The sequence below is a fragment of the Capsicum annuum genome, chromosome 1 (genome assembly GCF_002878395.1).
Source record: "Capsicum annuum cultivar UCD-10X-F1 chromosome 1, UCD10Xv1.1, whole genome shotgun sequence".
NCBI lineage: Eukaryota > Viridiplantae > Streptophyta > Magnoliopsida > Solanales > Solanaceae > Capsicum > Capsicum annuum.
In genome coordinates, this window is record NC_061111.1 from 2144530 (window position 1) to 2155858 (window position 11329).

At 36.2% G+C, this 11329-nt stretch overlaps 2 protein-coding genes across 2 annotated transcripts; one reads left to right on the plus strand and one right to left on the minus strand.

Annotated features, from left to right (window-relative positions):
- The first annotated feature begins 901 nt into the window (after window positions 1-901).
- On the plus strand, window positions 902-7220 carry LOC107855343 (DNA primase small subunit). Its single transcript, XM_016700352.2, has 17 exons — window positions 902-1032; window positions 1151-1324; window positions 2441-2491; window positions 2568-2743; window positions 3130-3207; window positions 3297-3408; window positions 3532-3616; window positions 3731-3782; window positions 3875-3936; window positions 4010-4125; window positions 4204-4304; window positions 4646-4714; window positions 4908-4965; window positions 5098-5171; window positions 5777-5825; window positions 6375-6454; window positions 6892-7220. The coding sequence occupies exons 2-17, from the start codon at window positions 1198-1200 to the stop codon at window positions 6952-6954; spliced, it is 1353 nt and encodes a 450-aa protein (XP_016555838.1). The 5' UTR covers window positions 902-1032; window positions 1151-1197; the 3' UTR covers window positions 6955-7220.
- A 1772-nt stretch (window positions 7221-8992) lies between these two features.
- On the minus strand, window positions 8993-10996 carry LOC107855318 (ethylene-responsive transcription factor ERF061). The gene has a single exon (XM_016700321.2). It carries the CDS (start codon window positions 10506-10508, stop codon window positions 9594-9596), a length of 915 nt encoding a protein of 304 aa, XP_016555807.1. The 5' UTR covers window positions 10509-10996; the 3' UTR covers window positions 8993-9593.
- Window positions 10997-11329: the final 333 nt, after the last annotated feature.

An 11329-nucleotide genomic window follows, 5' to 3' on the forward strand; every position in this document is an offset into this window, starting at 1 on the left:
TCATTTTGAAAAAAATAAAAAATTTATAAGAAAACACTAATCACAATCTAATGTTTTATCTATAAGATTTAGGAAATATTAAACTCGAATCTAATATTCTTTGTAAGGATGATTTCCAAATACTATATTTGCACTCTCAAAATCATAAAGGAGCCATGTAAAATTATGACCCGAGGTCATAGCTTTTATAGGGCCCATTATTCGGTCCAATTTCGCAAATATGAATCAAAGGCCTATTATTTGGGAGAAGGTGAGAATGACATCACTGGAGGACAAGATGCGAGAAGTGAGGTTACGTTGGTTTGGGCACGTGATGAGAAAGGGCTTTGATGCTCCAGTACGGAGGTGTGAGACACTGGCTATGAATGAATTTAAGCGAGGTAAAGGTAGGCCAAAAAAATATTGTAGGGAGGTGATTAGGCATGATATGGAGTAGTTACAGTTTATGAAGGACATGTCCCTTGATAGGAAGGTGATGTGGAGGATGCGGATTAGGGTAGAAAGTTTGGGGGAGAGGGGAGCGCCGGTAACAGTAGGTGAGCGTTCTTTATTTGTGTCTGAAGTTTCTTGTTGGTGGTGTTGAGTGATGTTTGTGGTTTCAGATAAATAGTTTTTAGTATTATCTTGTGGTTGTAGTATTATCTTATTGCTAGCGGTGTTGGTGTATTTTGTATACTGTACTAGTTTATATGCATTTATGTTTTGAGCTTGTTATACTGTTAGCGGTCCTAATTCGGGGGTCTATCGGAAACAATGATATGGTCTGCGTACACTCTACCCTCCCCAAACCCCACTATGTGGGAATACACAGGGTATGTTGTTGTTATTGAATCAAAGGCCCATTATACGGTCCAATTTCTCAGATATGAATAAAAGGCCCATTATCCGGTCCAATAAATTCACTTTTTTTCCCGCTAAATCTAATGCTTCATTAACCCCAATTCACTTTCCCGCCATTTCCACTTTCCTCTCCGTGTATACCTCCATCGCTGCCCAACGCCGCCGTATTCGCCGGTGATTCAAGTATACACCGTGAGTTCTACAGTATCTCTCGACGTTATTATAGCTTACAGTTGCTTACAAACGCTTTCGTTAAACCTAGGGTTAATTCCGCTGAAGAAAAATCTGAAATATTTGTTTATATTTTCAGTGCCGCGTGAATATTTTGTGTAAATTTGGATAAACGATTTTCGGAAAATGGTTAGAGAAGAAGCTGAGAATGGGAGAGATGATATGTTAATTGACGGAGATGAACCTGAGCAAATGAAGCTAGATTATGCACTTCCAGATGGATTCAATGCTGATTATTTAAAAGTTTATTACGGTAATTCTTCGTTTCGTTAGTTTATTTGGTTTACTATATATTTTCCACAATTATTTAGTGATTTTTTAAACTTATATATGATAATTGAGCTTATTACTTTACTTTTATCCATGTTTGTACACTTGCATATGCTCCGTTAGTATTCATATTACTCGGCTCTTGTTAACTTGGCATGCTTCTTAAGAAACTAACTAGAGTTATATTTTACTAAATTAATCTTATTAATGATGTTTTGGAGCTCTAAATAGTATGAGAAAGTGGTAACTAATCTCTCTAGATTTGCTAAAATGGACAAGTGAAATGAAGCATCTATTTTTCGTATAGGGGCCAATTAAAATGAAAAAGGAGGGAGTATTTGTCAGAAGTGTTTTTTTTTTTTTTTTTTAAAATTATGATTAGATATCTGTACATCCCTACATGGATGAGGCTGAGATTGGTGAAACACATTGCTTTAGAGTACTTCAATTTGCTTTAGATAGACATTTGATATTGGAACAAAACGGGGTCGTCGAGTAGAGCGAAGTGTGTACATTATGATTTAATACTGACTATCTTGTAATTGAGGCGTAAGTGTGTGACTTATCAACTTGATAGAGCTAGAATATAACTTGATAGTTATTCAAGGGTGTTGATGAAACGAACAGCAGCTACCTTAATGCTTGTTTTAGCATTGTTTATATGCTTGTTCCAATGGCTTTGGTTTTAGTGTTGACAAATGTCTGGTATTTAAGTGGAGAAGGGCAGAGAGGAGAGTTCATTATCCATCGAGTTTCAAACCGTGAGATCTTAGGCTTCAGGGTTTCCTAGATTATCAAGGAGCACAATTGCTTATATGTCTCTTTGAGTTGGAACTTTTAAATTGCATTTTGTTAAGTACAATCACATGAAAACTGTTCCCGTAGTATCAATATACTCTGAAGGATACTGCAGTTCTTTCTGTGCTTTGAAAGCAATTGGGTTAGGAATTTGAAAGCATTAGGGCTATGTGTGGCGAACTTTTACATTCTTCAATCCCTCTTTCTCTAAGAAGAAATTCTGTCACATTTCAGTAATTTTCATTTGGTCTCAAAACCATTTATGGATTGTTATCTCAAGCTAAGTCTTCTCTGTTTGCAGGAAAGGTTTTCCCTTATGTTGATATGTCCAAGTGGCTGTCTTATGGGAATGGTAAAAAGAGCTCCTCAATATGCAATTTCTCATTTCATATTTCTTATGTGACACTGAGTAATCGTGGGTTCTCCAGATGGAAAGCATCCAGGTTGTGATCACTCATACCTTGGTCGAAGGGAGTTTTCTTTCACATTGGATAATGACATTTACGTACGATTTCAATCATTTAATACTGCATCTGAGTTGGAAAAGGCTATCAAAGAGAAGTGTCCTTTCAAAATAGACATTGGACCTGTCTACAGCGTAGATGTAAGATCTCTGCAACTTTTGTTATCCCTGCATTAAAACTTAATTTTAGTATATATGAACAAGAGGATTTGGTTTATCAGGTTAAAGCTACTTATGGCTAATCTGCTGCACTTGTTACTTTTATGTGTATGAGAGGTTCTATTAAGGGTTTGATACATTACATTAACTGCTCGTAAAGAGAAAAGGATTTTCTTTTTAGCTGAAACACACTTAACAGCTGTACTGAGTTGAATCATATTGTTAGTCTCATTCCGATGCTTCCCCATAGCTTAAGGTACCCATTTCTTATGTGTTTTTGTGTTTGACAATTAGTAAGTTGTTTCAGCAGGATACATAAATTTTACCTCATATTTATTACTTATAATTGCTATTTTGCTGTGCTGCAGCCTTCAAAAAGGCATGCCTATTCACAAGGCGGTGACAATATTTTCACGCCTGTTGAAAAAGAGCTGGTTTTTGATGTTGTAAGTCATCGAGACTTATTATCAACTTTTGCGCAGGAAATCTGCCAATTCATGTTGCACCTGAAAGTTTGTCGCATGTTATACTGCAGGATATATCAGATTATGATGATGTCAGATATTGCTGTTCAGGAGCTGACGTTTGTTTAAATTGCTGGCCGCTGATGACAATTGCTATCAAGGTCATTGATACTTCTCTTAGAGGTATAGTTTTTATGACATGAAACACAAGCTGCTGTTTTCCCCAGGAACATTTTTGACCTTTGATTTTTATTGGGAACTTCTACAAATTTATGTTGAATACACTCTCATTTTGTTGTTTAACAGATGACTTTGGGTTCAGCCACGTCCTGTGGGTATACAGTGGTAGACGTGGTGTCCATTGTTGGGTTTGTGATGGAAAAGCACGAAGGTACAGTTCCAGATGCGTGTTCTATGATTGCTTTTTATTCTGTTTACTGATATGGTCATTGTATTAACATTTCTACTATGCTCATAATTTTCTTGTAACCTTTATCATAATCAGGTTGACCAATGAACAGAGGGCTGCAATTGTTGATTATTTTCGTGTCTACAAGGTGTTTAGAGATGCTTCACATGTTGCTAGTGAAAATTTATGATAGCTTGAGGTTCTAAGTTCTAACAGAAATACATTATGTTTACTGCTCAGGGCAATGAGAATAGCACTAAAAAAGTTTCTCTAGTGGGTCCTGCACTTCATCCTTTCCTCGTGTAAGGTTTTATTCATATAATTTCTCTTTGTTTAGGTTTAGGTTTAATTCTTACTAGAGTTCTACCACTGCAGGAGGTCTTATACTGAAGTCTTGAAAGATTACTTTGAGAACAGATTGCTATCAAGTCAAAATTTGTTCTTGAATGAGGAGAGGTTTGAGAAGATTCTGGAAATGATACCTGATGAATGTATGTAACTTTACCTTTATTACTTCTCAATCTTTTTCATCTGATTAAGTTTTTAGTGATGTTGAGGTTATTTTGCAGCTGTTACATCTGAGCTTCGGGGAAAGTGGTTGTCTAACAAGCAGTCAGATGTTGCTCGCTGGGATCAGCTAAAACGTTTATTGCAATCCAGTAAACAGAAGGTAGCAATCTTATATAAACTTGTACTCCGGGAAATTATAATTTTAAGCTGTCCTTTTAATTGCATGAATCTAGTCTGGCTTAATTTCTAGTCTAGTCTTCAGCCCACTGAGATTCTTGTATTGTGTGTCGTTGCTCCAGAACTTAAGATCTATCCCGTTCTTTTGTGAATTTAGTGAACCATGTGATGTTTTAATAATAGCTATAAGGTGTGAATGCATTGTTTGCTCTTCTTGTAATGTCTTCCAGTATCTGCTTGGGGCTTTCCATGTGTTTGCTTATACATCAAATTTGAACAAGTGCCTTCAGTTTCCATTACCATGGTTCCATTTTTCATTTTCAGGGCCAGGGTCTTCGTAGATGCATCGAAGAAATTGTTTTTTCTTTTACCTATCCAAGGCTTGATACAGAGGTTTGTGCTATTTCCAGTTTTCCACCTTTTTGGTGCCTCAGTTCTGCTTATATGAAGTGTAACATTAAATTCCTTCTAAAACCCAGAGGAATAACAAGCACGGAGAGCAACAAATACAGTAGGACTTGATTATATTCCTTGCATGTTTTAATGCATAAATTCCACCGGAAGGTTTACTTTTTTAATGTCTCAGGTCTCAAAGCACATGAATCACTTATTGAAGGCTCCTTTCTGTGTGCACCCCAAAACAGGTTCGCTCCTTCTATGCTTGAACCACAATGCACCTGAAAAACAAAGATAGTTGAATTGTTACCGCTCCTTATCATTGGATATGCTTTCATTTATGGTCTGTATGTTTTAACAGAATTTACTCTTTCTGCCAGGCCGGGTTTGTGTTCCTATTAATCCCAAGAACTGCGATGAATTTGATCCTTCTGCTGTTCCAACACTTTCCCAGGTGAACAATGCTCGAAGAATTTGTCTCTAGCATTTTCAAGATATCATTGATTTGATTTCAATTGTTTGAAGATTCTTGTTTTATCTGTTACTTATGATAGGAAAAATTAAGTTTTGTAATGTCATTTAGGGGACAATATAGAAATATGTATTTGTTACTATCATCATGTATGATCAAACTGAATTTTTCAAAACCAAATTAGTTAAGCTTGTCTATTCCCAAGATTTCCATTACCAGATTTTCAATTCAGAAGCAAATGGTTTCCTTGTAATCCAACTGCTGCTTTACTGCCTCGTCTGATTGGCGTTTTCTTGAATGTTCAATTGGTCAAGGCTGGTTGTAGTTCTTAGATCAAAAGGGTGCTGAACCTGATCAAAGGAATATCTATCCTGTGTACTCAAGATCAGACTATTATTCTCTTCCAGTTTCAATAGATACCTCTGAATTTGGCATAATGCTCTCAACAATCCTATCCATCATCCAGTTGAAGCATGACTTTATTCAGCAATATATTATCAAGCAAATCAGTAATAGCTTGTGGAGACTTTTTATTCTAGCAAGTTCCTTATTTCCCTCTTGTTGACACTGATTTGACTATATTGCAGCTTCTTCGGGAACTTAATAGTGGAAGTTTTAGAGGCGAAGGGGATAATGGTATGCTCAATTTTTCTTTGTATCTTGTGTTTTTGGGTAACTATTTTCTTGATTCCTTATTTTTATCCTAGTGTCAAAAATGGCAATGATTAATTTACCTGAGGTTCTTAACTGATATTCCCTTAAGCCAAAGCTATCATAACTTATGAACTTCCCTCTAGCAGTTCAATTTAACTGTCTGCATTTGGTGGTCATAATTATGTTCCTTTACTTAGGTCCCGTTTGGACATCAATATTTTGATTTTTCCCAAAACCTGTTCGGTTATACATTGCGTCAACCAGTTTTTCAAGTAAAAACGTAATTTCTCTCGGGAAACTTCAACATCTTCTCAAGTGCAGTGCATGTTAAACACAACTTCAACTTCCAAATACTATATTTTTTCAACTTAACTCCATCAAATATTTACTGTTTTTGAAATATCACTCAATTCATATCCAAATGACTACTTATTGTGTCTCACAATTGCAATGTATTTCTTTATTGTTGTCCTAGTCTTGCTGATCTTAAATTTATGGTTTTTTACTTTTTGATGAATCAATTTGTGACAGAATGGGATGGAACCTCTCTTGGAGATTGTGTTCGATACTTTAGGGAATCCTTCTTGCAACCTCTGTTAAAGTCCTGCAAGGTACATCTCAACTACTTCAAATAAATCATCCTTGTATTTCTCTTGCCATGCTGGAACTTTAGACTTCTTTACACGGCAAGCTATTTCCACGAAGCATCCTTGCCATGCCTGTCCTTTAAAAGTGGTTTATCACTCATCAGAAATTTGGGCATTGAAAAATATGTTTTTAACCATGTATTTGTTTTATAACTGGCATGAATGTTATAAACTTAAAAATCATAGGTTAGGTAACCTACTCCAGGCCGGATGCAGGCCTTACATTACTAGGTTCTTCTGAACCTAATACTTTCGACACAGAGCATGAACTTGTGTAAAAGGTCACTAAAATTGCAACATATAGTAGATTTAAATCCATAACGAGTTTAATGTTATGACCCTAATCCATATAACTTAAATCCTGCATCCACTTCTGACCGACGCAACTAATAACCGTGCAGGAGGAGATAGAGGCTTCTTATAATGCAAAGGTTCAGCAGTCGAGGAACTCAATTAGCTGGTAGTGTTCTTCTAAAATCTCCTATATACACGTGTGATGTTATTTACGACTCTGCATGTGATTGTAATTATGCGTCGAGTGACTCTGTTGTCCTTGGTTTGTTAGTTTATGCCCACTTCTCCCTATATTGTTAATTTATGATTTTTCCATTTGAAAAAAAGAAACTTGTACTAAATGTGATGGAGTAATTTGTACTTGGCCTCTTTGGACATGTAGCCTTGTCAATTAAATTTTCCTTGCAGTTGACAAATCTTACAAACCGATTAGCTTCGAATACAACTTTGTCTGTCAAGAATCTACAATGATTAAGTTTTGTTCATTTAATGAAGTAATGCACAGCTTATAATTGGTTCAAAACTTCAAACATTATCAAAACTCAGAAGATTTTGTTGACTTTATTGAATTTGTTGTCTGTTAGACAATAAGTGGACCTCGCACTAAAGGGTGTGGTTTAGTGGTCAATGAAGTGGATTGAGAATGTGAGATCTCATGTTCAAATTGCAGTATAGGCAAAAAAAAAAAAAAAACACTGGATGATTCTTTTCATAGTGGTATCTGTTGCTGGTGGAGGTGGCAAGTATCGGAGTTAGTCGAGGCTGATGGAAGTTGGCTCGGACACCACGGTTATCAAAAGAAAAAGACAAGTAGTGGACCTCAGTTCTTTGCATTGCTACGGTTCTAAAGCTGTCAGGCAAGCATTATTGAGACATCACCATCGCCTGCTCTGAACTTAATTGTATCATATTGATTCACACCAGTTTCCAGGACCATTTCAGTTTACTTCGACTTTGTTGACAAACTAAACCATAGTCAGAGAAATATGCGTAATTGAGCATTATCTTTTCAAATAAAATATTGTGGAGTTACTATTATGGAGTATTTTCTAGTGTTTAAATAGTATGCGAAAAAAAGTATTTGTATGTGATCTAGTAACACTATGGAGCGGGAAGTGGAGGTTTGGGGTGATAACTCATTTTTCCTATTAGAATTTGTTTTTCCAGAAAAAATGCTTTTCAAAGTATTTTAACTTACCAAACATTCATTAAGTCAACATTCTTTTTTGGAGAACTTTGTTTTCCACTACACCGAAAACACCCTTAGTATTTTTTAAACTTCATCTCTACGCAAACTATGGAGGGATGAATTTCTAAGAGAAACAAAACCTTTTGGGAGGGGTTGAGGTTATAAAAGAAACCCAAGGGTGTTGCCTAGGTGGGAAAGAATTCTTTGGGAAGTTAGAATGTTTGTTCGGTTGTTTTCTATAGACGCTTGGCTCATAAAAGACTATCCTCATGTGAGTGAAATAAAAAATAGTATGTGATTTCTTCCTATTTGCTCTAGCACTAGTGGATAAAATTATTCAATACCTTTATTAATGAAAAGTAATAGATATTCAATAAGATCAATTGAGATATATGTAAATCGATCTGAACAACAATCATGAGATACGAAACAAAACAAGAGAATATAGGTGAGCGTTGAAGAATGAGGTGGACCACAGTGATTTGGCAATGAGCTCTGTGGTTCACATGTGGCCTTGTCAAACTTCAAATAGTCAACTAACTTTGTCCATCACACATTACACGGTATGGGCAATCTTTGGATATGTGGCACTCTTCCTTTTCACACCTTATTTTTTCCTCTTCAACATTTTCTTTCTGCTGCTTCCTCATTTGACAAACCAGAAGGAAACTCAATAATCATACTTCTTTAAAGTGGTATTGTGATCTGATCACCACTTACGTGCACTTCAACTATTTTATCAGTAGCTGCTATCTTTCATGAACATAGATATTGAGTAACTCTAATAATCAAAGTTTAAGTAAACGAGAAGAAATCACCTACCTAACTTTTTTTTCATTTCTACTAGGATTTGATCAATTTAGAAGACAGACTAGTTTTTTGTGAAATATCTTTCTTTACTACTTTTAAACTTAAGTGTATGAGTACAGTTTGTATGCAAAAAGTTCTTTTTCCCCTTCTCTCCCCCCCTTTTTTTTTCCATAATAAAATTTGAAAGAAATAGATGCTGAACTACAAACTGGTTTAAAAATCACTAATTTTATTAAAAATAATAAAACTCCAACCTATTTGATACATAAACTTGGGAGTAAATAGAGCTCAAATATGTCCATTTCATCCCCCATAAGAAAACACAAGGCAAACTTAAGGACATTCATCACTTGCTTAACTTTGACAAACGCAGTCATAAGATATATAGCTAAAATCTTCAAAATTAACCATTTACATTTCCCACAACATAAAATGGTACCACTAATTCCCGAGAACAACTACTAATTAACCATGACGGTTTTGCTCGTCTTGGACTTAGCCGTGCCCTTTTGGTTTGGTCGGGCTCATGTGACAACATCAACAAGTAGGACAAAAGAAAAAACTCCTAATTAACCATGATGGCTATGCTCGTCTTGGTTTTGCCCTTTTTGTCTGGCCAGGCTCATAGGATGACATCAATGAGTAAGACGAAAAAGCTCCTAGTTAACCATGATGGTTGTGCTCGTCTTGGACTTGGTCGTGCCGTTTTGATCTAGTTAGGCTCATATGATGACATCAACAAAAGGCAAAAGAAAAAGCTCCTAATTAACTTAACATACCCCCACCCCCCAAACCAAACCCCACAACCCCCTAATTAGCAAGAACTTCCCATATCAACTCAGGATCAAAAGAAGGCATTCTTGCAAGTGAACAACTATCAAATTCAGACTCCATTAATGGCTCCTTCAAGCAATCACCAAAAACAGAACAAGTTGAATCCTCACTTTTCCACAGTCCATCTTCAGAAACACTTGGTGAAATCACATCACCACAACCACCAACCAAAGAACTAGTCGTAGTCGTAGTAGTAGTAGTAGTAGAAGATGATGAATCCATAGTTTCTTTAACTTTACTCTCGTTCTCACTCTTCTTCTTGGCAGCCTTTTTAGCTTTCTCCCTTTTCACCTTTTGACAAATTGCTTGAATCTTAGCATCAACTGCATTCTTCACAGCATTCATTCTCTCTCCATCTCCAAATCCCAACTTGCTTGGATCGCGTACATTAGGGAAGTTCAAACGTGCATATTCACCGCGAAGTTTATACGCTGCTCTATCATAAGCATAAGCAGCAGCCTCAGCAGTTTCATAAGTACCTAACCAAACTCTCATTCTATTCTGCGGAAGTCTTATCTCAGCTACCCATTTCCCCCAATGCCTTTGTCTAACTCCCCTGTATAGTTTTTTCTTCTCTTGGAAATTATAACCCTGCGTATACAAAGAGTTTCGAAAGGGGCTAGTTTTGGAAGTTGTTGGTAAGGGGATATTTGCTATGTTTTCTTGGCAGAATTTGTGTAGCAAATCTCTTTGTCTGAGGTAGACTGAGGAACCTAAAGGCTCAAAAACAGGACTAGTACTAGCCATTTGGTTAGTTTCTTGATAATGAGAGAAAATTGTATCGAAAGTGTTCGTACCACTTGTTAGAATTAGTTGAGATAACGAAGATCGAATTCGAGCACCCTCATCGTATATGCTAGACATAGTGTTGTTTTCTTGGAATTTGTCCATTTACAACTTGATAAAATTAGAAAACAAAGGCGAGGAGGAAACAGGGGTGCTTAAAAAAATTTGCCCCTTTTTCCTAGGGATCAGTGAAGAAACCCGAGCCTCGAGTGAGTTACAGACAGAGTTCAAAAAGATTGTGATTCGAAATTTTATGATTTGAGTTGCGAAAACTTTAAAAAAAAAAAGAGAGGGGGAAGTGAAAGAAGAGAGATGATTGGAGAAAGATTGTTTTTGTGTTTGTATCTTAAGTTATTTGGTTTTCTCTTTGGTTGTATTTATAGCTGTTGAGAAAAGCATCTTTTCTGCTCTTTGTTACGGCCCCATAACTTTTTTTTTTTCTCCTTTCTATTGAGAAGTTGGCATTTATGATTCCCCTTTTTACTCTTATCTACCAAGTCTTCTTGGTAATCTCTATATTACCCTTGTAGTAATTGTAACAGTAAAGTGGTTTCATGGTTTGTTTAAAGTGAACTGACAATTGTACTGTACTTTTTATTTTACCGGCAAGGAGTGTCAATGATGGAGTGGTAAGTCTTCCTTCATCTTTAACTAGAGTCTCAAGTTCGAGTCCTCCTGTGTATGAAGTCCTTTTTTACGAGTGTTTTACCCTTTGCGGTATGAATTCAAATTTAGTCGGGCTTCAATTTGAGTACAAACATCGGGTGAGAAAAAAAAAATTATTTTATCTGTGTGTGTGTTGGGGGGCTTTGAGATGGTAGTAAAGTGGAACATAATGGTTTCATCCAATCTTGATCGCACATTCAATATAGTGTTTGAACCACGGGCAGAACCAAGGTACCGTAAGGGGTTCATCTTAAATTTTT

Excerpts from the sequence above, each read along its gene's own strand:
- LOC107855318 (XM_016700321.2), bottom strand. The coding sequence starts at position 10,508 with ATGGACAAATTCCAAGAAAACAACACTATGTCTAGCATATACGATGAG.
- LOC107855343 (XM_016700352.2), top strand. The coding sequence starts at position 1,198 with ATGGTTAGAGAAGAAGCTGAGAATGGGAGAGATGATATGTTAATTGAC. Across the intron at positions 2,492-2,567 it reads GTGGCTGTCTTATGGGAATG|ATGGAAAGCATCCAGGTTGT; the intron begins GTAAAAAGAGCT and ends TGGGTTCTCCAG. Across the intron at positions 5,172-5,776 it reads CTGTTCCAACACTTTCCCAG|CTTCTTCGGGAACTTAATAG; the intron begins GTGAACAATGCT and ends ACTATATTGCAG.